General features: G+C 37.8%; 1 protein-coding gene across 9 annotated transcripts in view; it reads right to left on the reverse strand.

The window, feature by feature from the left end:
* LOC105468063 (Ras association (RalGDS/AF-6) and pleckstrin homology domains 1) overlaps positions 1-27,706 on the reverse strand; it is a 101,538-nt gene that overhangs the window by 6,038 nt on the left and 67,794 nt on the right. For 7 of the 9 annotated variants that reach the window (XM_071073240.1, XM_011718017.3, XM_071073241.1 and 4 more), the window contains 9 exons: positions 25,504-25,578; positions 17,127-17,204; positions 16,526-16,685; positions 15,192-15,313; positions 12,984-13,049; positions 10,892-11,035; positions 9,893-10,003; positions 3,860-3,958; positions 3,085-3,205 (listed from right to left, as the gene is read on the reverse strand). In XM_071073240.1, coding sequence (XP_070929341.1) covers positions 3,085-3,205; positions 3,860-3,958; positions 9,893-10,003; positions 10,892-11,035; positions 12,984-13,049; positions 15,192-15,313; positions 16,526-16,685; positions 17,127-17,204; positions 25,504-25,578 — 976 coding nt within the window. The remainder of the gene's footprint in view (positions 1-3,084; positions 3,206-3,859; positions 3,959-9,892; positions 10,004-10,891; positions 11,036-12,983; positions 13,050-15,191; positions 15,314-16,525; positions 16,686-17,126; positions 17,205-25,503; positions 25,579-27,706) is intronic. The other 2 variants (XM_011718020.3, XM_011718018.3) reach the window with 1 other exon arrangement.

Here is a 27,706-nt window from a genome sequence, read left to right on the forward strand (position 1 = left end):
TAGAATTTGACCCTCCAGTGGGAAGTGTGTTTCCTAGGGATTTAGGTATTGGCCCCATAGGGTGGCAGCTGTGCTGTATCTTGGCCTCTCAGCAAGGCACAAAAAAAGTCTTGAAAGGAGTGGGGCCTGGTAGGAATGGCTATGTGTCTCTCTGCTGCCTAAATGAGGCTGAGGTGTGAGGATCATTTGAGCCCAGGAGGCTTAAGTGAGCTATGATAGTACCACTGCATTCCAGCCTGGGTGATGGGAGGGGAAGGGGAAAAGGAAGGGGAAAGGGAAAGGGAAGGGGAAGGGGAAGGGGAAGGGGAAGGGGAAGGGGAAGGGGAAGGGGAAGGGAAGGCTGAGGGACTAGCAAAATTGTTTCAATGGACTCCAGAGCAGGTAATGTAACCATGTGAACGCACCTAACTTGATGCCTGGTATCTAAAGGAAACTCAAATGTTAAAGCTGATCCCATCCAATCACTGTGATGGGTGGATATCATTAGAATGTCATATTAAGCACTTCAGCCAGGGTAGTCAAAGATAAGAGCCACAAATAAACCCTAAACCCAAACTCCTCTGGAGACATTTAAGATAATGTCCTCAGGGCAAAAATACAATGCAACATAAAATAAAACCTACTGTATTTTCTTCATTCTTGATCACCCAATAGCTGAGTCATTTTTAAAAAGTTAAAACTTCACTAGCCTCATTTATCATCCCTTTTTAACATCTGCCTAATACTTTACACAAAGTGTATGAATGCTGCCGGAGCAGGAAAAGGCACTATACCTAAACTACTTCATAAAATAATGTGTTAAAGCACTTAAGTGCTAGGTAATTTTTTAAAAAAATACTCATCTTTTCTCAATCTTCTATCCTTTAATTTCCTTTTCTAAAATCCTACTTGCTACCTACTTTTTACTTTGTCCTTCCTAACCCATGTTCTGAAAGGGTTTTTTGGTTTTGTTTTCCATTTTAATAAATATTTTTTTAGAATAGTTTCAGATATCTACATATTAGATATTTGAATATTAGAATAATTTTAGCACAGAATTCCTACATACCCGGCATCCAGTTTACCCATTTAGCAATATGTTTGGTTTTAAAGAAATTCTCCTTGGGGAAAAAAATGTCCTCTTTTAATTTTATTCCCTTTACCCCATTATTAACATGTTACATTACTATGCTACATTTGTCACAACTAAGGAAATGCCCTGCTACTATTAACTACGCTCCAAACTTTATTCGGATTTCACTATTTCTCCCTATGTCCCTTTTCTGATCCAGGACACCACACTACAGTTAATCATCCAGTCTCCTGTAACAGCTTCTCAGAATTTCCTGTTTTTGATGACTTCAATAGTTTTGAGGAATAGTGGTCAGGTATCTTGTAGACTCTCTCTCAGTTTTGGTTTGTCTGATGCTTTTTCTCTGGATTAGTCTGAGTTTATGGAACTTGGGGAGGAAGATCATAGAGGAAAAAAGCCATTCTCACACACTATGTCAAAGGTAGCTATAACCAATATGACTTATTACTGATATTGACCTTGATCATGTGGTTGCAGCAGTGTTTGTCAGGTTTCTCCACTGTGAAGTTACCCCTAATCCCCGGTCCATGATCGTTGGAAGCAAGGCACTAAGCACGGCCCACACTTGAGGACTGAAGAGGTAAGCTCCACTTCCTTCAGAACAAAGTGTCTTCATAAATCGTTTAGAAATCTACACAGGACAGTTGTCTCCTCTTCCCCATTTATTTATTCAGTGATTTATTTACATCAGTATAAACTCATGGATATTTATGTCCATGGGTTACAATCCTATAACTACATTTATTATCATATTGCTCAAACTGTTCCAGCTTTGACCTTTGGAGCTCTTTCAGACTGGCTCCTCTAGGTATCCCTTTGACATATTCTCATCTTGTTTTTCGTGAGACAGCATCTTGTTCTGTTGCCCAAGCTGGAGCACAATGGTGTGATTATACCTCACTAGTCTTGAACTTCTGGGCTCAAGCAATCCTCCTGCCTCAGCTTCCTGAGTTGCTGGGACTATGTGTAGTACCAAGTCTGGCTAATTAAAAAAAAAAAAAAAAGTTCTAGAGATGGGGTCTTGCTGTGCTGCCCAGGCTGGTTTTGAACTCCTGGGCTCAAGTGATCCCTTCACTTAGGCCTCCCAAAGCCTTGGCATTACAGGCATGAGCCACTGTGCCTGGCCCCACTGTCGTTTTTTAAGCATTCCCTTACTTTCTGGCATTATAATATGCTCCAGGCTTATCCTATATATATTCACTGCTGCAGCCCTATAATTAGCCATTTCTCTGACAGCCCTGGTTTCTTTTTTTTTTTGGAAGAACGGTATTAGAAACCATGATCTATTTAAGCAGCATCCTTGACCAAAATTTAATAAAACAAAAAAAACAAAAAGAAACCTCTATGATCTAGGGACTGGGTATTCTCATGTTCCTGGGCTATCACTGCTTCTGTCCCTCTCAGTGGACAGAACTAGGAAATGTATGTGTATATACACATTCTAAATTTATTTTTACTTGAGATGAAATAGAATCATACAGCTTTTAAATATACTACTACTTAAAGTTATTATTTCTTTCATCACATCCAATGCAAAAATTTAAAAATTCTGCTTTTAGATGACATGGATCTCATTCATGAAACATTTTCAATTGAAAGATTTATCTTAAGATGTGATCATAGCACACCTTAAAGGATATAGGAATCTGAAGGAGTGCGGCTTCTTCATGGATTCTGAGTACAAAGACTTTTTCCAAGTAATGTTTTATCCCAAATTATGCAGTAACAGTGGTTTTCTAGCAGTATGTGTGTTTTGAATAAATTACATAAATATAAATAAAACTGGTTTTAAAAGTCTATATACTGATTTTTCATGTCAGATACATTTGTGAACTAGCCCATGATACTGTGCCCTCTAACAATTTTTAAAAAGGCATCTATTGATTATAATTTAGGAATTAAGTATGGCTCTGGCTTTTAAGAATCAAGTTGAAATTTCTAGGTCTACTATCAGTCTCTACAAAAACCTTCATATTAATCACAAAATAGTGCTTTCAAGCATTTTGAACTACCTGGGATGCTGGAAGAACTGGATCCTGATTTAATGCTGGAGCTGGATAAGGAGGTCCAATCACAGGTTGACTCTGTCCTCTTCAAGGCTTCTTGGTAGTTCATATAGAGCTGCTTCCCATACTAAAGCGAAGACAGGAAATGGTGACATCTAAACTTCACTGAGTATGATACAGAACGACAAGGTAAAATGGGGGACATACTGCTGTTTACTGATTGATGGTCTGTATTAAAATTAATACCTATGATACTTCAAAAATTCTTCTAATACCATAAATTATAATCTATTCTGATTTCTCCCTCATTTTTAGAGGGACAGCAAGAAGTCAACACTTGATTCTGTTCATTATAAACATTAATGTTTTTTCACCCCAAATTCTTGATCCAAGGGCAGCTTTTCAGCAGTCTTCAGGATACTGCTCCAAATGTGGTTGGTAAATGATCATTACTTAAAAGTAATTTAATTTTTCCAAAACTTACTTTGCTTAGGCTAAACTCCACTATTTAAGAATCATATAATGCATTCTCCAAACCCAAATTAAATCACTTTGATACTACACAAGCTTTTACCAGCAGTATTATTCCAAGTATACCAAATGTTAAAAGTTTATCCCTATAAATAAGGAAAAAAGACAACATTTAAAACTTGAAACTTAGGCCTGAAAAAACTAGGCGCTGGCAAATCCATGAACATCAAAGTCAGAATAACTGTCATGACAACGAAACTGTATCATCAAACACCTCATGATTCCATCATCAAATCAAAAGGAAACATGCCTTTGCAATGCGGATCCCATTGACCCACTGATGCAGTGTCCTCACATCATCACAACAAAGGTATTTGATATATTGAGATTTCTTCTGGATTTGTGGATGCTGCAAGAATGAAGACAAAATCCAACTAAGTCCCTTGGAGAACTAAAGAAAAACAAACTTTATCAAAGCTTAAACATATCCTGACAAGTTACAGGCCATTAGAGTAATGGCCAATACAGTTACGCTTCTCATATGGCCATAAGGCCAAATAAAATAGCCCATAAGAAATTTTACAAAGTAAACGAGAAAGAAACTTCTGCGAAATGTTAGGTCAAGATGTCCAAGTTAAAACAGATCTTCACATCTTGGGAAATTCTCAAACATTCCTTCTACATTTCAAAGAAACAAAGTTCATCAAGGTTAACCAAGTCCATAGAATTCTCCATCTATAAAATTATGAAAAGGAAGAGAATGTTTAATTTCACTTTCAACCCACTGAAATTATGAGCGCAGAAGACTCCAAATCAGACAGGGACTTTGACAAAGCTTCAGTGTCTAGAGGTGAGGTGAATTACTGGGCTGGGTACACCAAGCCTATGGCACAGCACCTGGGACAAGAGTCTACAGTCACACCTGTCACAGGTGAGTACAGCCCTGTAGGCCCCACTCTCTACCAAACTGCAGGGCTGCAGCACGTGCCTCCAGGGGACATGTAGATGTCAACAGCATAATCACATTTAGTTTTCACAACCCACTGTACTTTTCAGTTGAGGCTTGGATCAGAGGTGACTGACTTAACCTTGGCTACAAAATCCAGGTGTTAGGAATATGTTTAAGGAATTCTAACACCACTGAGGCTCAATCACCAGGTCCTTGGAAAGAAAAGCCCTAAATCACACTTGTTCTGAATGTAATGACTTAGGATTACCACATCTCTTTTCAACTGTTATGAAAACCAAAAAAACTAATGGCTATAATTTGCCTGGAAAAAAATTTAAATTCATGTTCACTTTTAACAAAGAAAAAGGCCAGGCGCGGTGGCTCACACCTGTAATCCCAGCACTTTGGGAGGCCGAGGCGGGTGAATCACAGGGTCAGGAGTTTGAGACCAGCCTGACCAACATGGTGAAACCCTGTCTCTATTAAAAATACAAAAATTAGTCAGACGTGGTAGCACATGCCTGTAATCCCAGCTACTCAGGAGGCTGAGGCAGGAGAATCGCTTGAACCCAGGAGGCAGAGATTGCAGTGAGCCAAGATTGTGCCACTGCACTCCAGCCTGGGTGACAGAGCGAGACTTCGTCTCCAAAAAAAACAAAGAAAGAAAAAAAGCTTTAAAAGAATTTAGTTTTCCAAAATTCCCTGATTATATTCATTGGTTGCGATAATCTCAATATCAATAAGCTCAATAAAACAAGCAATTTAAAGACGTTTTCAATGCATCAAGAATAGATGGCCACCAATAGAAGTTATATGTATCTGCATTGTTAAAGATCAATCACTTTGGTCTACAATGAGGAAAAAAAAGTAAACCTATTAATTCTATTCTTTGTTTTTCAGAGCTCAGCTCCTGTAACATTTAATACCAAAACCAATTTTCTTGTTGAAGGTTATAGTCAGTTTTAAACAATACACCCTCAACAATAAGAGGTCAGCAAAATCATACCTAACAGTCTTCCCTCCTGATAATATAGGCCCTCTCTTGGAATACGCTCCTGGTCCATGGTAAATTACATTATAATAAACCATAATAGTGATCTTGAAAAAGTAAAGGAGGGCAGACAGAGAAGTATGTATTCTTCTATAAAAGGAGGAAGGAGGATTTTACCTCATTCATTCAACAGATACTTATTGAGAACTATTTGCCAGGTGCTTCAAGTAGGTTTAGTGATGAGCAAAACAGAAGCTGTAGTTTGTGCAGAAGATAAAATAGGCCAACTGAAAAAAGCTTTGTTAGTGTTGCCAGTGAGGGCTTAAGAGACTGTTCTGCTTCATGGAGGCACTGCCTGCAGGGCAAGGTTCAGAGATCTCTGCAAGCTGCTTTAGGTGGCTGGCAGCTGTATCACTACCCCCTCCCTTAATGGTGATTTGCAAACTTGACTGCATGGTTGTTCAACTGTAGCAGAAGCCTGAGTGTGCATGTGTGCTTCTATGCGTTCTGCACAAAAATAGGGTTTATTATTATTATTTTTTTAAATCAAAACAACATCTGGGAAAATCAAAGAGAAATTATCCTCCACCCTGTTCTCCTCATCTCTCTAACCTGGGAATACAGATAATAACCTGAAGAGTACTATGGTATAACTATGAGTCTTTTTAAGTCAAGTATCAGATTACTTGCTAGTTTAAAATTCCTTTTAGAACCTCAAAAAAAATTTTCATCCTCTCACATAATAAAGGCATTCATTACTTTCCTTATGGTCATCCAGGCTCTGTACAAGTACCTCTGCAGATTGTCTGTTCTGCTAATACATTATTTCATTAAAAGTGGCATTTATTGCACCCTTGCTATGTACTAGACACTATGTAAAATATTTCACATACTTAAATATTTTTCACTAAATACTCACAAAACCCCTCTGAGTTACGTATTATCTCCATGTTGCAAGAAGAAAGCAAGGCACACAGTAAGGGTAAAACAGCACTCAAAATTGCTTCCGATTAAGTGAAAAGTAGTACTAGAATCTGAACGCATGCAATCTCATCCCAGAGTGCATGCTTTTAACTACTATTTCATACTACTGCCTTATTAAAATGTGCCTCCTTTGAATCTGCTACCTCTGCTCCTTTTTCCCCCACAATATTATGCTGTCATTTTAAAAATTACACCAGGGTTAAGAGGAAGTCTGGAGGAGACATTCATTGCTAAAAACCAGAAGTTCAGGCCAGGCGTGGTGGCTCAAGCCTGTGATCCCAGCACTTTGGGAGGCTGAGACGGGCGGATCACGAGGTCAGGAGATCGAGACCATCCTGGCTAACATGGTGAAACCCCGTCTCTAATAAAAAACACAAAAAACTAGCCGGGCGAGGTGGCGGGCACCTGTAGTCCCAGCTACTCAGGAGGCTGAGGCAGGAGAATGGCGTAAACCCGGGAGGCAGAGCTTGCAGTGAGCTGAGATCCGGCCACTGCACCCCAGCCTGGGCGACAGAGCTAGACTCCGTCTCAAAAAAAACAAAACAAAACAAACAAACAAAAAAAACACACCAGAAGTTCAACATTTAGATTCTTAAAAGAGTCCAGAGAACATATAATGAAATTGCTCCCAAAACAGATGAATACCTATTAAGAAAGAAAGGTCAACATTTCATTTTTTAAATGACACTGACGGGTTGGGTGCAGGCCCCTATGGCTGTCTCCTCCTCCCCACTTGTTTCCTGGCAGAGCCTTACCTCTCACCTATATCCCACAGGGTGTGAATTCTGACTGCTGTAAGCCAACCATAGTAGTTTTATTCCCTTGTCAGTGATGGGCTTGTCAGCAGAAAATGTACTCTGGGCCAGTAACTCTCAAAAGGGGTGGTTGAGTAACTTTTGTGAAATAGTTCCTTCCTCTTATAAAAGACAAATACAGGGAGCAATAATCCCTCTTCTGCTCGCTGGATTTTGCTGAGCCTACATGTGATGCATAGAACTGCAGCAGCCATCTTGTGACTGTGAGGTGAGTCAGCCCGAGAATAAGCTGGTATGTGGAAGTAGAACAAGAAAAGATGGAAAGCATTTGAGTTCTCACTGACAACGTTGAGCCACTGAAATAACCAACCAACTCTTACTGTTTTCATGTTATGAGATCCCCCAATAACTTTATTTTATGTGGATTATGTCTACTGATATTGAAGGAGTTAAAAATGTACCACCCTGGCATATTAAGTTAAAAGACACTTGAAAAACAGCAGGTACAGAAGATCACTCTGACCTTCATGCTATTTCTTAAAAGCCTTAGAAGATGAAATTACCATGCGAAAGATGCCTTCCCAATACTAGAAAGCGACAATATCTTTCTCCTCAGGGATGAGAAGTTGAAACCAACAGAATTCTGTACAGACCTTGTTAAAATAACTTGTATCTTTAAGGCTTCACGTATAATTTAGTTGCTTCTTCACAAATTATTCTTTGTCCAATCCAGTATACAAGTAATTATGCTTTTCTTCTGTTGATCTCTTATGTCAACTTAATTCGTGTGCCCAGCCAGGACCCTAAGAGGATGGAAGTGAAGTTTTTCCACCCCAGCAATACTTACATTAGAAATTAAAACTAAGAAAAAATTAAACTACAAGAATACACAGCTGCCAGGCCAGGCACAGTGGCTCACGCCTGTAATCCCAGCACTTCAGCAGACTGAGGTAGGCGGATCACTTGAGGTCCGGAGTTCAAGACCAGCTTGACCAACATGGCAAAACCCCATCTCTCCTAAAAATACAAAAATTAACTGGGTGTAGTGGCATGTGGCTGTAGTCCCAGCTACTCGGGGAGCTGAGGCATGAGAATTGCTTGAACCCGGGAGGCACAGGTTGCAGTGAGCCGAGATCACGTCAGTCAGGGAGACAGAGTGAGACTGTCTCAAAAATAAATAAATAAAAAAGAATAGACAAACACACATTACGCTAGCGTGAAGATACCATCACATGTCATATAACCTTTTAGAAAACTCTACTATACATGTGTAAGAGAATGAAAGTTCAAGAGGCAAATAACATCTTAGCATTATTAAATAATTTTAACATCATGGTCTTAGGGACTGACTCTTAGGAGACTGTAGACATCATTTTGAAAACTCCTGAATTAAGCTACTTTGCACTGACTTTTAAAAAAGTATTTGCACCTAAAGGTACCTAAAATGATTCAGTGGTGTTCCCCAAAAACACAATTATTTAATAAAAGGTTGCCATTTTGGCCGGGAGCAGGGGCTCTGCCTGTAACCCTACCACTCTGGGAAGCCTAGGCAGGCGGATCACTTGAGGCCAGGAGTCTGTGATTAGCCTAGGCAACATGGCTAAACCCTGTCTCTACAAAAAAACACAAAAATTAGCTGGGTGTGGTGGCATGCGCCTGCAGTCCCAGCTACTTGGGAGACTGAGCTGGGAAGATCGCTGGAGCCTGAAAAGTCAAGGCTACAGTGAGCTGTGATTGTGCCACTCCACTCCAGCCTGGGTGACAGAGCAAGACTCTGCCTCAAAAAAAAAAAAAAAAAAAAAAAAAAAGGTTGCCATTACAATGTACTGAACTTTATCAAAGCAATCAAAACTCCAAAATCCTAAAATCCTAAAACTCCTAAACTAATGGCCATCACCAAACTAAAGTGACAATTCTGAGAAAAGTGAAACTAAACACGACAATATCAACATGTAGACCTAAGTAGTTACCAAGGAATTACAAAGATGGAGCCAAAGAAAAAAAAAATTATCTCCATAATTTTCTTGAATTTTTGTATGTCGCTTTTATCAGTGTTCTAATAGATCACTGTAAATTTGCTTAAAATGTCAGTTCTTCTCAAAAGTACAGATATAATCATTGTAAGAAGTACAAAAGCTTGAATAAAGAAGAAAAAAAAACTTCCTAAAAACAGCTCAGGTCGCAATACATGCATGGGCTATCATGACTATAGTTGAGGGAAAAAAAGAGACAAAAATTATTTCTGGACCAGTTGACAGCCAGTCTGATTTGAACTTGGACACAATGCCCTCTGATGGTTTGCTGAGTAAGTACAGGAAAAGAACTAAAGCACATTTATGACCTCTATTTGGCTCTGTTCTAAGTTTCCCTAAAATAAGCCTAGTGTTAAATGATAATCTCAAATTTATAATCAAACACATTTTATAGCTCACAACTCAAAACTTACAACCTAATATTCACTCCTTACCTAGAGATAACTGGTTCAGGGTCTGCTATGATATAGCACGTGCTTCTTTTCCTTACCACACTTCACCATTCCTTTTTAAACTTTGAGAATAAAGCAAAAACAGTATAATTGATGGTATCTCAACAATTCTAAAATGTCCAATAACCTGTTCTATGTCTAACATCAATTAAAATTCCTAAAAAGAGATATGTATTTACCTTCAGCACCAGACAATAGTCTGTAGGTGCTTTGTATTTGTTCCGATAGTCCTGGCCATAATAAACGTTGACATGATCCAGCTGGAGAAAGCACACCAGATCCCGAGAGACCTAAGATAAAAATACCAAAAAGATAAAATTAATAATGCACAAACAAGCAAATATACCTGGTTAACAGTTTCTAGGTGAGAATCAAAACTGCTTTTGCTAATACTAAATAGAAATTATTGCTATTTTACACAAGACAATGAGATGCTCCATTAATGTTTCTTCTTTAATCATCAATGTAACAAAAAAAGCAGCCCCTTTTACTTACTGTTTTGTCATTCACAATGAACACTAACTTGTTAAGGAGTGTTGGCATTTTAAAGATACTATTAATATAGTCTAGTACATTAAAAACAATATTGTATAATAGAGCTCTCTGGAAAGAACAAGAAAATACCATGTCGTTCGGTGCCTATAATGCATATGTCAAGTACAGTGATTCGCAACTGGTTGGGGGAGGTTTTCACCAGTTAAATAGGGGCAACAGTATATGTTCATAGGACTGTCGTGAAGACTAGATGAGATAATACTGTAAAAAAGTTTAAAACAGTCCTGATGCCAAGGAACACCAAAGTGATAACTACAGCAGGGTGGCCCTTAGCAGAAGCATATTACCCAAACAAGATGAAAAAGTCTGTAATCCCAGAGAGCGGTGCTGTTCTTCCCAAACAAAAATAAACAAAACTACTCCAGAACTGAGTCCCCAAAAAACAACTAATAAAACTATGATTACAAATTTGGTAAAGAGAACTGAGATAGGCTCAACTAGTGACCAGAGAAGAAAGAACTTTCAGGTTTCTTCTTCTTTATAATAGATTAATAAAGCAATATTCTATGTCTTCCATGAATTCAAACAAATCATAGCCTGGGTTCACCTTGTCAGCATACTCAATACAAATTAAAAGCAATTAGCATAATGAGGAAGTTCAAATTCCAACAGAAGGGACACACCTTTGCTTTTCCTTTGGGGACATAGTAGATACCAGATGCTCGCAACAGAAAATAACGCTTTTTCCAGGACTTCTTGCCATCATCCTTCAACCAAAGGACTCCTTCAATTTCTGGTACAGTTACAGAACTTCCACAAAAACATTCCTAAAAGAACAAGATTATTTGGAAAGACTTATGATCGTTGGATTCTCAGAACAAAGTTGTGTTTACTCCTGTGAAATGCATGACAGTTATTAAACCAAAATGGTTTTATATTAAAACCAAGCTGCTAATTTAACCTCAATTAGAACTTTCCGGCCAGGTGCGGTGGCTCATGCCTGTAATCCCAGCACTTTGGGAAGCCGAAGCAGGTGGATCACTTGAAGTCAGGAGTTTGAGACCAGCCTGGCCAACATAGTGAAACCACATCTCTACTTAAATAAATAAATAAAAAAAAATAAGCCGGGAATGGTGGCGCGAGCCTGTAGTCCCAGTTACGTGGGCAGCTGAGGCACGAAAATTGCTTGAACCTGGGAGGCAGAAGTTGCAGTGAGCTGAGATCACATCACTGCACTCCAGCCTCGGCAACAGAGCAAGACTGTCTCAAAACAAAAACAAAAACAAAAACAAAACCACTTTCTATTCTAAAGACAACACGAGTTTGGAACTACTATGGCAATCCTAAAATGTTTACTAAATAAAAATGCCAGTCATAAATGTGATACTGAATTTTTACCTACAAACTTTTACCTAAAACACATTAGTGTTTCGGAGAAAAACTAAGTTGACGCATTAACTGAGTTGCATATAACAGTAGCTAAATACCTTTGTAAACAGCATAGTTACACTAAATTTAATAAAACTGTCAGGGCAAACCAAGCATTAGACTTTATTTTTTCTCCACATTTAGATTAGCTGTCAAACTAAACAGGAATATATTTTAAAAGAATGCAACATGCTAAGTGTATGATTAAACTTTAAGAATTTAAAAACTATCCATTTATGTGACTAAGACAAAGAGGGCATTTGTTTAAAAAATACTTAATACTAGGATGTGATAAACACTTAAAATGCTAAGTTCTAAACACTATGCTTTGATAAAAATCTAATATTAAAGAAATCAATCATGTATTTGTGAAAGAAAAGAGAAATCCTCAGAGAACACTAATATAGGACATTTGGGCCTAAATTAATTTCTCCTCAAAGTACAGAAAAATTAGGAATTATAAGGCAGATTTTTACTTAACTGTAGCTTGTATCACTATGAAAACTGAATGCCGATCTTCACTTCCTGATTGCCTTGCTGGTAAGTAAAGGTTTATTCAGGTTTTCAAGTATACTAACTTATTTGATTTTAGTTCTTTAAAATCAGCCAAAAATTCAATTACATTTTTCCAAGAAAAAATGACCATGATTTTTTAAATTATTTGAATTATTTAAGGATAAAGCTGGAAATATTTTGTGAACAGCTAATTATATTCAAATTTCTCTCTGAGTAAACAGATAAAAACAGCAAAACCACATCCTTCACTGACCAGCCATCTCTCCCACTTGGCAGCCCCTAAAAGCTCATTACTCTTAGACCATTAGAATATGGCTTGGCAAAATAATAGTTTTTAAAAGGGTCTTCAGTGGCCTAACACGTTCAACACAGTTGAACTCTCTCCCTCACACTATCAAAGAATACACAGTCTTCTTTAGTTAAAATTGTAACTACAAATATAGAACCCTGACATACTTGACTTCAAAAAGGATTTTTATTTTATTTTATTTTATTTTATTTTTTATTTTAGACAGAGTCTCACTCTGTTGCCAGGCTGGAATGCAGTGGCGTGATCTCGGCTCACTGCAACCTCTGCGTCGTGGGTTCAAGCAATTCTCTGCCTCAGCCTCCTGAGTAGCTGGGATTACAGGCACCCACTACCATGCCCGGCTAATTTTTGTATTTTTTAGTAGACAGGGTTTCACCATCTTGACCAGGCTGGTCTTGAACTCCTGACCTTGTGATTCACCCGCCTCGGCCTCCTGAAGTGTTGGGATTACAGGTGTGAGCCACCACACCCGGCCTAATATTTTAATTTTTCAATGTACAAGAAAATGGGGGGTGTCATACCTCCAATAGGACTTCTTTGTTTCTATCTGCCATCTCAGCTGTTTCCTTTTTCCCCAAAAGATAATTCTGGAAAAACAAATACATGGAAGGGATAGGTGGGGGAGAAAAAAAGAAGGTTAAAGCATAAATCCATTCTGTTATTCCCTTGGCACAGGTGTATGTTTTCTTCTAGAGAAATAGCAACTCTAATTTCTGTTGGTATAGAGTAGAATAAACTTTGAAAAGTTACCTGTATATGGGCATCATCACTAAAATGCTTAACACCAGTCTCCTCCTTGCCTGGCCATTTGTCATAAACTGTCCTCACCCAGACTGTGAGGTGATATTACATTCAACAGCTGGCAAATATGTTTTGGGATATCTAATGAAAGCTACAGTTAAAGGATCTGAAAGGTTTAGAAATATACTGATCTAGGTGCAGAAAATTTATGTTCTGGCTTTTTAAGAAGAAATCCCAAATTCTCTGGGACTCATTTATTAATAATCTCATTTACTTGACTCAACTAAAAATCTGAATTCTAGCTAGGCACGATGGTTCACACCTGTAATCCAAGCACTTTGGGAGGCCAAGGCGGGCAGATCACGAGGTCAGAAGTTCGAGACCAGCCTGACCAACATGGTGAAACCCCGTCTCTACTAAAAACACAAAATTAGCCAGATGTGGTGGCATGCACCTGTAGTCCCAGCTACTCAGGAGGCTGAGGCAGGAGAATCGCTTGGAGGAGGAGGTTGCAGTGAGCCAAGATCATACCACTGACTCCAGCCTGGGTAATAATGCGAGACTCCATCTCAAAAAAACAAACAAAAACAAAAAGCAAACAAACAAAAAAACTGAATTCTACTCATTAGTACACAGTCATCCCTTGTTGTCCATAGGAGATTGATTCTAGGACCTCCCCTGTATACCAAAATCTGCTGATGCTTAAGTCTCTTATAAAAATGGGGTCACATCTGCATATAACCTATGCAAATTCTCCCTTGTACTAGAAATAATCTCTAGATTACTTATAATAACTAATACAATGCCTACATATCACTTAATTTGCATGAATTCAATGCAGTATTCAACACGTGGCTTATTCAAGTTTTGTTTTTTGGAACCTGAATTATTTTTCTGAATATTTTAGATCTGCAGTTGGGTGAATCCACAGATGCAGAACCCATGGATATAGAGGGCTGACTGTAATTATTATTATTATTATTTATTTATTTTTTTTTTTGAGACGGAGTCTCAGTCTGTCACCCAGGCTGGAGTGCAGTGGCACTATCTCGGCTCACTGCAAGCTCCGCCTCCCAGCTTCAGGCCATTTTCCTGCCTCAGCCTCCCGAGTAGCTGGGACTACAGGCGCCCGCCACCACGCCCGGCTCATTTTTTGTATTTTTAGTAGAGACGGGGTTTCACCGTGTTAGCCAGGATGGTCTCGATCTCCTGACCTCGTGATCTGCCCACCTCGGCCTCCCAAAGTGCTGGGATTACAGGCGCAAGTCACTGCGCCCAGCCTGTAATTATTTTTCATAACTACCTACAAAAAGATCTGTTGATACCCCCAAATATGTATTTTTCACTAAAACATCCGGAAAAGACATGTCATGATTAAGCCACCTGAAGCATAACCTTTAACACTGCTGCTATTTTTCCTCATTACTACTTTTTACTGTGGAGTTGTTTTCCCTCACCTACTGAATTTTGTAAAATGTCTAGGTATTGGGAAGTATTAACTCAAACATTATTTTGGAATAAGGAAAGATGTCAAATAAATCTAAGTATGTTTATTAGAATGTAGAGCCATTTGTAATCAAGGTTACTAGGATGTTTAAAAAGAAGTGTCAACTGGATAAATGACTGGAGTAGAGAAGTACTTTTCTTTGATGAGATGACAAACTCACCAAATAAACAGCTGGGTTCAACACAGCTCTGGATTACAGAGCCAAAAGACCTGGTAACTCACTAGAGCTATACTTCTGCTTCCGAAAGGGCTCACCCCATCTGGTTCTGGAGGACTGGGAACCTCTTTGGGGCCTAACACGTAGGCACCAGCTGACTTTCCGCAGCAGCAGCAGCAGCAGATGATGCTCCTATAGGATTTTGCAGGTATATCGCTCCAACCAGGTGTTTACCAGTCTTTTAACTCTATTAACTTAGCAGTAATCAAATAAAATAGGAGACATATTTACAAATCCTGACCTCTGTAAGTTGTTTCCTCTTACCTGTGGGTTTTTGAAAAGTGCGTATTTTTCTATACGCTCCATAAATATAAGCTTGTTTTGGCTATCTCTTGTCCAGTTAAGAAGATTTTCAACCAAGTTTTCATGGTCTTCAAAGATTCTCTCTGTCCCAAAATAAAATATCCATATTTTGTTAGTATTCATTAGAGTTGCATGAAAGACATGAAACTTTGCGAAGTAGTTAACCTCAGAACCAAGTAGTCTTAACTGACATTTTAGCAACTAAAAATTATCTGGTCTTCCCTAATTTTTCCAACAAAGAAATATGCCTTAATTATGTTAAGTGACATAACTAAGATCACACAGCTGATATATGGAAGAACTAGGACTAGAATCTAGGCTTTCTGATTTGCAGTACACCATTCTTCAGTCTTAAACATTTTCCTATCCCACCCTTAAAAATAAAACATTAGTTACATCTTACAAGTTTCAATATCAAGTATTTCCAATTGTACTTAGTTCTTGGCATTTAAAACATTTCCAAGATGATTTCTTCTTTGATCCATGACTGTTGTTTAATCTTAAATGTAGGTGTATTTTCTAATTTCCAAATTAGAAATGAAAGAACATGTCCTGTATACTGAACATATGTTAAAGAACATGTTCTAGATATGGATTCTTTGAAATTTGTTAATGTGTTTTACGTTTCCCCTGAGTCAAATGCTGGTTTAAAGACTTCAGTACAAATTCAAGTTAACATAATAATCTTTAGTAAATGCATCAGTCTATCCAGTTCTTATCTGAAGAAAAAAACTATTTTGTTACCTTTTTAAAAACTTTGTTTTAGCCATTATAAAATCTGGAGTGAACTAGAAATGATCTTGTATTCAAAGAACTCTTAAAATACTTCAGAAAAAAATAATGTAAAGAAGCCAAATTATGAAAGGTAATTTTATCGAAAAAATATATAAAGATGCGGCCACGTGTGGTGGTTCAAGCCTGCAATCCCAGCACTTTGGGAGGCCAAGGTGGGCGGATCACAAGGTCTGGAGATCAAGACCATTCTGGCCAACAGGTGAAACCCCATCTCTACTAAAAATACAAAAAATTAGTCAGGTGTGGTGGCACATGCCTGTAGTCCCAGCTACTCGGGGGGCTGAGGCAGAATAATTGCTTATACCCGGGGGCAGCGGCTGCAGTGAGCTGAGATCGCATCATTACACTTCAGTCTGGGAGACAGAGTGAGACTCTGTCCCCAGAAAAATAAAAATAAAATAAAAACATATATCTATAAAGGTAACTTGAAATGTTTTATCTACATGAAAACTGATGAAGTTACACAAAAATTAGAAAGCAATTAAAGCAATATTACTAACCCATTTGTAATTCAGAAACAGTTTCTACCAGTGACCAGTCTAAACTATAACCGCAGTGGGATTTGTCCATTAGGTTATCCAGTACTTGTCTTACTGTTTGCCTCTCATCCACCATCATTGTTTTAGAACTGTCATCAGACATGTGGACTCTAATCACCAGCTATAACAGGTAAAAAGAAAAGTAAATGAACACTAAAAAATGGCATTCTAGAAAAGGCACTCATCTGATATCAAATAAAATTTGGATTAACGTATTTGTAAATAAATTAAAACACAAATAATGACTCATTATGCAAAAATATAGGCTAAAAATCAGACATCAAATACCCTGTTTAAGTAAATTTAAAGCATTTTAAAAATATTAACAACAGATAAGGTTATAATGTTATGATTACTCCTTTAGGAGAATTCAGAACCAGAAAATTACTCCTTTTATAATGCATTTTACCCATAAAAAATACTACATGTGAAAAATATATTACTAGGAAGAAATGCCTCTGTATCTCTCCCCATCTCAGAGGTACATTACATAAACAAGGCAATTCTTTACAAATCCGTAACACATAAAAAATCCCAAACCAGGAAGAGGCCCACATATCACCTTTTTCACTTGTGCTTCTTTAATTTTCTCTAGGGCAACTCTGATCTTCTCAGCTTTCAATTTTGCTGCCTGCTCTTCCTGTGAACACAAAGCATTTCAGATAAACAATGCTAAGATGATGAAATATTTGAGAAATATTTTTTATCCTTAAGGATGTTCTTAGCAATGAATTTCATTAAGAATATAACTTCACACAGAGCACATTTTAAAAATAACTGTTCACAAAGAGCAGACATATTGTAAAGAAACATTTTATAGATGCAGACTTGAAGATGTCTTACAATAGGCATTTCTACATCCAATATTCTAGAGGAAAAAAAGAACTCTGTGATGTGGTAAATTACCAAATTTGATTTTGTCAATGTGAAGCAGATGAATTTCAGGTTCTGGGATAGGAGAAAAATGAACACGTAGTGGCCATCTTTGGGTCTGACAATTTGTTTTACCTGCACAATCCCTCAACTCTGAATTTACACTTCCTCCAAAGTAACGGCAAGCTCTTGCATACTAATGTCCTGTTCTGTTACAGTGAAAGTGTCACTGTCACAAAAATATCTTCAGCAAAAAAAAATCTGCCTATTTACAACCATATAAAAACCCTTTAAAAAATAAAAAATGTAGGTACAATCTCATTAATACACCAATACAATATAAGAAGCTGTCTTACTGCATAAGTTTCACTCTGCTTTGGAAAGTCATACAATGTAATCAATGTCTTATGTCAGTAAATTCAAAATTTGTTTCTATTAATTCACTGACCATATTTTTAAATGCTAAATATGATTTTCCAAATAACTTAAAATTTCTAGTAACTTCTACCTCAGAAAGATTAAAAAGAGTAATAAAAATTATAACTACTAAAAATATACTTAAACCATTTGTATATTTTTTTCTGAATTAGCACATAGTACTCTAATACTGGTACTTAACTTGTAATTTCCAGCAATAGACCATAATGTGCTGTGGCATTAATCTCCAATTAAAAAAAACTTGCATAAGTAAACTTTTGTTTATAAAGGATTATTTTCTATTTCTAGGCTTTTGATTACTCTGGAAAATATCTAAGAAAAATAAAAACTTCTTGGTTGGGCGCATTGGCTCATGTCTATAATCCCGGCACTTTGGGAGGCTGCAGCGGGAGGATCACTTGAGGTCAGGAGTTGGGAGACCAGCCCGGCCAACTTGGTGAAACCCCGTCTCTAATTAAAATACAAAAACTAGCTGCGCTTGGTGGCATGTGCCTGTAATCCCAGCTACTTGGGAGGCTGAGGCAGGAGAATACTCGAGCCCGGGAGACAGAGGCTGCAGTGAGCTGAGACTGTGCCACTGCACTCCAGCCTGGGCAACGGAGCGAGACTCCATCTCAAAAAAAAAAAAAAAAAAGACAGAAAAATGGAAACTTCCACCTTAAATATTCCTTTATTTAAGTCTAAGAAGAAAAAACCTAATCATATCAGCCAAACTTTATCCTCTTTGCATTGTGGTGAAAACCACAATCCATATGTTATTCATTAAAAAGCTAAAGCTTCCATCGCAAAAAACAAAAAGAGAAACTCAATTCAGTTCACAGATTTATCTGTCTGCCTAAATCCTGTTGGCTTTCTTATTTATGAATTGCTTTTCTTTCTATTTTATACTCTAGGCTGTCTCCCATCATTTCAAGCTTAGTATTTACTATTTTGTGGAACAGAGAGGAAAACAGTGGTTAGGGAAGGCAGTGGGCTTGGTTGCCAGAAATCTGATCCCTTCCAATGAAAGGAGCCAATGAATTAACATAATAACCAGGGTCTGGAAATACTATCTGTAAACTCAATTAGGCAGAAAACAAAGAACTTTATTTTTTAAATGGAGAGGGCTAAGACAAGACTCAATTCTTATATTATTATATATTCCTCTGACTAAAAGATTAAATCATCCTATTTTAAAAAAATCTTTTATGCAAATAAACAAATAGCAGAATTATAAAACATGTTGATTACATTTTCAGACACAAATTTTTCTCTTTTTAAAACAAGCTATGAAATGAGAAAACTAAATCACTGTCATTAAAACTCTCAGTTTTTAGAATTATGAGTCTTAGAGAAACAAATTGTTAGGTAAATTACCAAAACTTATATGCATTTTTGATGAACAGAGCACTACTTTATAAAGGAATCTGCAATACTTCTTCCATTTTCCAGCAGTTTTTATGAAATTAGTTACTTGACACATTTAGGGGAAGAGAAAGAAGGCGGCAGAAGTTTCATGAATATTTTCTCAATGGGATAATGATCTTATTATATTCTTCATGGCTCATTTGCCGCATCCTTATATTGGCATGAATTGCAAAGAAAGTTTACTGAGGTATATTTGCAAGTTTCACTTCATACCCCTGAAAAGTAAATTTAAAGTCTGAAGAGGAAAAACTGATATGTGGAATCAGTATTTTGTATATTTGGAATACAAACATGAACAACTTCTTCTTTTTTTTTTTCTTTTTTTTTTGAGATGATGGAGTTCTCGCTGTGTTGCCCAGGCTGGAGTGCAGTGGGATGACCTTGGCTCACTGCAACCTCCACCTCTTGGGTTTGAGAGAGTCTCCTGCCTCAGCCTCCCGAGTAGCTAGGATTACAGGTGCCCGCCACAATGCCCGGCTAATTTTGTATTTTTAGTACAGACAGGGTTTTGCCATGTTGGTGAGACTGGTTTCAAACTCCTGACCATAGGTGATCTACCTGCCTCGACCTCTAAAAGTGTTGGGATTACAGGCGTGAGCCATCGCGCCCAGCCAAGCATGAATTTCTAAAAGGTCAAATTCTTTATGGTATTATATAATCTATAAATTTAACATTTTAAAAGTTTAGAAGATGCCCTCAAAGCTGAACATATTTCTGAGAAAAAAAGGAATATTCAAGAGATTAAGACAAGGCATAAACTGGGAGAAAAAATATTTGCAAAAGACATTATCTGATAAAGAACTGTTATATATAAAAAAGAGAGAGCTCTTAAAATTCTTTATAGGCAAAAGACCTGAAAAGATACCTCACTAAAGTGACAGCTAGTAAATAACATATAAAAAGATGCTCAACATTATTTGTCATTAGGGAATTACAAGTAAAATGAGATACCCCTACACACCTATCAGAATGGCCAAAATCCAAAACACTGACAACACTAAATACTGGCAAGGATGTGGAACAATAGGAACTCTCATTCATTGCTAATGAGAATGTAAAATGGTACAGCCACTTTGGAAGACACTTTTGGCAGTTTTTTACAAAACTAAATGTACTCTTACCATACAATTCAATTCAGCAATTGTGCTCCTTGGTATTTACCCAAATGAGTTGAAAACTGATGCCTACAAAGACATGCACATAGATGTTTATAGCAACCTTATTCATGAGTGCCAAAACTTGGAAGCAACAAAGACGTCACCCAGTAAGTAACAGATAAACTATGGTGCATCCTGACAATGGAATATTATTCAGCACTAAAATGAAATGAGCTCTCAAGCCATGAAAGATATGAAGGAACATTAAGTGTGTAATACTAAGTGAAAGAAGCCAATCTCAGAAAGCTGTTTAGTGTACAAATCTAACTACATGACACCGGAAAAGCCAAAACCATAAAGACAATAAAAAGATCAGTGGTTGCCAGGGATTAAGGAGGAAGGAGGAATGAAAAGGCAGAGCACAGAGGATTTAACGGCTGTGAAATTATTCTGTATGATAATACAATGGTGGATACATGTTATCATATCTATTTGCCAATATGCATAGAATGTACAACACCGGCCAGGCATGGTGGCTCATGCCTGTAATCCCAGCACTTTGAGAGGCCGAGCGGGTGGATAAGGAGTTGAAGACCAGCCTGGCCAACGTGGTGAAACCCTGTCTCTACTAAAAATACCAAAATTAGCCGGGTGCAGTGGTGGGCACTTGTAAACATAGCTACTCAGGAGGCTGAGAAAGGAGAATTGCTTGAAACTGGAAGATGGAGGTTACGGTAAACAGATCACACCACTGCACTCCAGCCTGGGCAACACAGCAAGACTCCATCCCCCGCCCCCCCTGCCAAAAAAAAAGTGACACAACGGACATAGGGATTAAACAAAGAAGAGACCTGTGTAATCAACTAACATACATTAAACCAATTAGATTTCCTAACCATCAATAAGAATTTTTATAAAGCAGCTAGATGGAGGCTATTTTAACAAATCCAAATCTAGCCGCTCTTCCATTTGCTCAAAATGCTACTCTTTATGCTTACATAGATTGGTCCAGGTTAAAACTGTATTTAATTAAGAGCTGGTTTAATTTCAACACAGGCATATTTTAGTTTATACTTCTCTAGTTTTATTCAAGGATAATCCTTGCTAGCAGCCTTCTGAAGAAACAGAACTGATCATGATACCTCTTTTAGAGTCTGAATATCATCCCTGGAACAAAACTGGAAATGAAAATGTTTATGTCAAATTGCAAGACTCCTAATATTTTTATGCTTCCTGTGGGTAACAAGCTCTTTCTCAGAGAGCTCTATTTGTGTCTACTATATTTAAGCAAACACCATATCTTTTAACTGGGGAAAACAGAAATTGTCTTAAGCTCATGGGGTGTTGTATAATACAGGAAAAATAAATAAATGTTTGCTGATATGTTTAGATGACATACTTAGAAGACCTCCAATAGTTTATTTATAAAGCCAACGCAAATCTACATTCAATGTTTATAGCACAAGTTTAATACAAAAGACAAAGCTTTATTCATCTCATGTTCTGCTGCCAAAGTCAGGTGTTCAGTCTTCCGCCCCATATCCTTTGACTATCCCTTTCTTCACAACTATGCTAAACATAAGTAAAAAACACCTCGCACATGTAAAAACTTAAATTTCTCTCCCGTACCTTCTCTTAAAAGAGCAAGAGACAATCTACTTTCTACTGAAAAACTCCTCTATGGCTATCAATAACCACCAAATACCAAGCCTCCTCAAATTTACATAAAGGACAAAAACTATGTGAATATCCTATGATTAAATGAAAGCCAACAGTGTTACAACTTTCTCTATGCTGTAAAAATTAGAGTACTTACAGAAAGTGCTACTGTTGCTAACTTGTTCCTTCAACTGAGAAGCTTAAGCTTTGTAGGTTCAGAACAAACCCAGTTGAAATTAAGGGGCTAAACAGGGGTTAATAATTCCTTCAGGATCTAGTTTATTTCATAGATTGCAATACAAAGTTATGTAAATTCAAAGAGAACTTGGAGTGATATAAACAGTTTAAGGGTCATTAAATAGTTTATTATATAACACTGCTTAGAATCAAAATAATTAACAGTAACAACTATAGCTGATTGAACAACGTGAGTCTGAGCTACTACTGTCCTCATATGCAAATGTTTTTCTGTAAATATATGTGACCCTCCATACTGGAGGGTTCTGCATTCCCAACCAAACTCAGATAAAAAATTCAGTATTCTCAGGATGCAAAATTCCCTATACAGACCAGGCATGGTGGCTCATACCTGTAATCCCAGCACTTTGTGAGGCTGAGGCGGGCAGATCACCTGAGGTCAGGAGTTCAGGACCAGCCTAGCCATCACAGTGAAACCCCGTCTCTATCAAAAAACAAAAATACAAAAATTAGCTGGGCATGGTGGCGCATGCCTATAAATCCCAGCTACTCGGGAGGCTGAGGCAGGAGAATTGCTTGAACCTGGGAGGTAGAGGTTGCAGTGAGCCAAGATGGCACCACTGCACTCCAGCCTGGGCAACAGAGCAAGACTCTGTCTCAAAATAATAATAAAAATTTTTAAAATTCGCTATATAGAGGACGACTTTTCACGTCCAAGGTCTCAGGACCAACTTCAGGACTTGTGTATGTATGTGCAGGTTTTGGTATCAATGTAGGTCCTGGAAGCAATTCCCTTTGTATACCAAGGAATGACTGTGGTTTATTTTTAAACTTTTTGTTTTTTTGGCAGGGGGATAGGGTCTCACTCTGTCGCCCAGGCTAGAGCACAGCAGTGTGATCATGGCTCACTGCAGCCTTGACCTCCCAGGCTCAGGTGATTCTCCCACCTCAGCCTCCTGAGTAGCTGGGGCTACAGGCATGCACCACCATGCCAGGCTAATTTTTGTATTTTTTTTGTAGAGATGGGGTTTCGCTATGTTCAGCAGGCTGGTCTTGAACTCCTGGGCTTGAACTCCACCTGCCTTAGCCTCCCAAAGTGCTGGGATAACAGGCATGAGCCACTGACCATGTTTATCCAAAACTTGCAAAAAATAACACTGCCTATGGTAGGAACTTTGTTTTGTTCACTGCTGTATCTCCAGGGTCATAAACATTGTCTGGCACATAATAGATACTCAGTAAATATTTGTTGAATGGATAAATGAAGTTATTTATTCTTTTCAATAGTTTCCAGCTACAGTTAGAGAAAAATAAGGCCTCGGTGTGGCTTGAGTAATCTGGCTTCTCCTGCCTACCTCTCCAAACCCAAATCAAGACACTTGCACTTTCACTCAACTAGGGTGACTCTGGCAAAATGGTCTTTTTTCAACTGCTCAAACATGCCAAGCTCTTTCCCTTGACCTATGTACATGGAACACTCCCTTAAGCCCCAGGCTGGCTTCTTTGCATCCTCCAGGCTTTAGCTTAAATGTTACCCTCCTAGAACCCTCTGATCTCATCATCTAAATAAAATGTACCCCTAATCTTTTCCCCAGTATGTTCTACTCGTTTCCTTCATAGCACTTAACATGATTTAGAACTTCTTTACATGCTTGCTTGTCACCATTTATCATCTATCTTCATAAACAGACTGTGAGCTCTTGAGGGTGAGGAATAGGTATACTTTATGTAATGTTCTATCCCAGTACCCAGCAGGTCACGGCTCAATAAGTATTGTTGAATTGGCAATGAAAATGGTAAAATGGTCAACTTAATCTGAGAGCCGTGTATAAAATGGATTGGAAGGGGATCAGGTAATAATAAAGAGCTAAGAGTGAGCCTGTAGTAGAGTGGTGGTAATGGGAATGCAACAAATGCGTGAGCTCAGTAAATCCTGCAGATTAAGACAAGCTTCATTAGAAATTGGAGACATTAAATGAGAAGAAAGGTAGCAAAGATGATCAGAGGGTTCAAACCTGGTAATTAGGAGAATGTCAGCATCCTAAACAGAAACAGAAGAGATGATGACTGATAAAAATTATGGAGCCCAGGGATAATGGAGGTAAGCTAAACACCTGTGGGATTTAAGGTGCTTGTAAGATGTTGGTGGTCTTCCAGGAAATGCCTAACAGCTGTTTGGAAACGTGCTCTTGGGAGACAGATCCATCTAGAATAGAGATCCTAGTTGAAGATACATGTGTGGAGTCTAGGGAAAGAGAGTAAATAGAGAACGAAGAGGGGACAGCTGAGGAAAAGGGAAAAAGAGCTATGACCAGCTTAGACTTCTACACTTCCCTGATCTTTAAATTTCTACCAGCACGCATAGATCTGCTTTAAAAACAGAAACTCAGGGTAGAGAGAGGGTCCCACTGCTGACTTTGTTAAAGGGTCTTTTCTTTGAGCTGCTTCTTGGGGAGATTTTCATTTTGGTTTACCATCTTCTTTTATAAATGTACAAGGTTAGAAAGAAATTAAAGCAAACAAACCTCAGATACAGTAACAACAACTTAGGGACATTACCCATAACTATGTATATTTTTCAGAAATAAGTCTGATATTCTTGAATATAACATTATTTAAATAAGCCAATGAAATAAAAGCATGACTTAAAAAGAGGTAGAAAGCAATTCAGTTTCCCTACTGTATTATTCCCTAGTTAATGATGACAATGGCTAAAATATTTTAAATGGATATAAAATACCAGCCCAGTGAAAATCTCGCTAAACTGATTCAAAACATTCCAAGGGCAGAGAACCGGGCAATTAAAATTGCAGCTTCCTCTTCCAATTTGACTAAGTTAATATTAACTAAGATTCTGTTTACATGAGTAAATGTTTTAATTAAACAAGGAGGTGATAATATAAATAAAAACTAGGAAGCAAAGGTTGCTAAAGAAACCCAGAGTATGGACAACCATTAGTAGTAAAAGCAATGCTTTTTAGACTTTAAAATGCAATAGTGTCAAACTAGAAAAAGTGCAACACACTTGGGAAAATTAGGCATTTACAAAAGTTTAAAAACTAGTGAAAATTACTGAATATATTTTATACTCTCAATATTGCCTGACAGTCATTAAGATCAGTAAATAATTACCGTCTGTAAAAGAAAAAGTATCTCTATTAATGACAAAGATGCTAGAATAATAATATAAGAGCATGATCAAAAACAGAAATCATATTCTACCTACAAGGCAGTAAACAGTTACATGCATGTGGAAAGAAGTATCACCTTGGTCAGCAAGTGAGAAGGTTTTCCTGCAATGTTTCTCAGAAGAAGGGAGGTTTCCCTGTCCAGATAGGAGTGCTTGTTCAGAAAAGAGAAAAACAAAAACAAAAAAAGGCAATAACAGAAGTCAGTGGAGGTTTTATGTGTTTAAAACATAAAGCAGACAAAGCAAGAATGATTCTCTATAATTAATCTCATATCTTTTCCCTAAGTTGAGTGAAATATGTCCACAAAGAAAATGTAAAAAAAGAAAAAGAAAAGGAGCAGGGAAGTAAAGACATCACCGTGCCCATAGGCATGTCCCAGCTGACTCCTGCTGATCCCTCCCTCTTTGGGAAATGGGTAGTACATGCAAAGACTGCAGAGCCAGTCTGCCTTCTAGGTCAATGCTCAAGAACGCTGTGCAAGGCACACAAATAAATGCATGTCAGAGACCAATGACTAAACTTCCTTTCTCTTGTTAAAGCCTATCAAGACCTATATGGCTTTAAATAGCATATTTTGATTAGAATAAGATGACATCATTTTTAAAAGCTTCTTCAAGTATTTCTGGTCAATTCAATGATAGCTGCACCAAGAGGAAAAATATTCATCAATATTTTGCCTAATGGATACACCTGTTTTCAGTAAAACTTTATTAGCCCACTCATTATTATCAGAATAAAAATAGGAGTACACTGCACAGTAAAGAATTTGCAGAGCAAATGAATGACATGAACAAAATATTCAGAAGCGTCACACACTTAAATTAATTCAAGTAATTGTTTTCGTGAAAATAATTTGTAAATGGTATGGAACCTATCATTCTCCCCTTAGTAACTTCTCAGTAACATGTTGTAAGATAATACAATTGTATTTTATTTATCCTTAAATTGTAGTTGTTTTGATATATACAGGTAATTTGGACTGGCCTCTCATGAAAAAATTCCAAATTAGTATTTAACAGTACATAGTTACTAATCACCATTTAAAAAAACGTACAATACAGCTGAGTAAAAGTATAGAAAATATTCTGTTATATTTTATAAACGTAAATATAGGTCAAGTTATTCTTGGAAATTCTGTGGAAAGAAACTAATGCAAATACTAGAGCAGCACCCCCTGTAAGAAAGTACATAGTCCCTAAAACTTTGGGAGGCCGAGGCAGGCAGATCTCCTGAGATCAGGAGTTTATGACCAGCCTGGTCAACATGGTGAAACCCCATCTCTACTAAAAATACAAAAATTAGCCGGGTGTGCTGGCAGGACCCTGTAATCCCAGCCACTCAGGAGGCTATGGCAGGAGAATCGCTCGAACTTGGGAGGCAGAGGTTGCAGTGAGCTGAAATTGTGCCACTGCACTCCAGCCTGGGCGACATGTGAAACTCTTGTCTCAAGGAAAAAAAAAAGAAAGTACATACATGGTCATAGATAAAATACACTACTTCAAGATTAAAAACATGTTACAGAAGACAATACAATCTTTGCTTACATCTATACTATGCTAAGCTTGCTATATGGTATTTTATTGCCTGCATTTTTAAAGCTGTGTTTTAATGCAAGGTAAACTTTATAAGCATACCTGCCCCTCTCACCCATTCCTTACTAAAAAAAAAAAAAAAACCTAATGTCCAATTTTTTTTAATTGGACATATTCATCAAGATTAGCACTAACAAAGTCAAACAATAACAAGAACATAGAAAACTATCCCTAGGTCCTCATTTAACTAGATTGTGTAGTCCTCTTAAAGGTAAGACTGATTGGCTTCTCCATAAAGACACTAGGTAAGTAGTAATTTCTGAAAATTCAATTTAGTTTGAGGTTAATGCTCAGCCAAGGAGGGAGGGAACTGGGAAAAACAAAGAACAAAAAGCACAATTTACAAGAGTAGCCATTCTTTGGTTTCTTTAGTTCTCTTATTTTTATTTTTTTTAGGACAGAGTCTCCCTCTCTCACCCAGACTGGAATGCAGTGATGTAATCTCAGCTCACTGCAACCTCCGCCTCCCAGCTTCAAGCAATTCTCCTGCCTCAGCCTTCTAAGTAGGTGGGATCACAGGCACGGGCCATCACACCCAGCTAATTTTGTATTTTTAGTAGAGACAGAGTTTCGCCATGTTGGCCAGGCTGGTCTTGAACTCCTGACCTCAGGTGATCCGCCCGGCTTGGCCTCCCAAAGTGCTGAGATTATAGGTGTGAGCCACTGTGCCCAGCCACGTTTCTTTAC

This window comes from Macaca nemestrina, chromosome 11, assembly GCF_043159975.1.
Source record: "Macaca nemestrina isolate mMacNem1 chromosome 11, mMacNem.hap1, whole genome shotgun sequence".
Taxonomy (NCBI): Eukaryota; Metazoa; Chordata; class Mammalia; order Primates; family Cercopithecidae; genus Macaca; species Macaca nemestrina.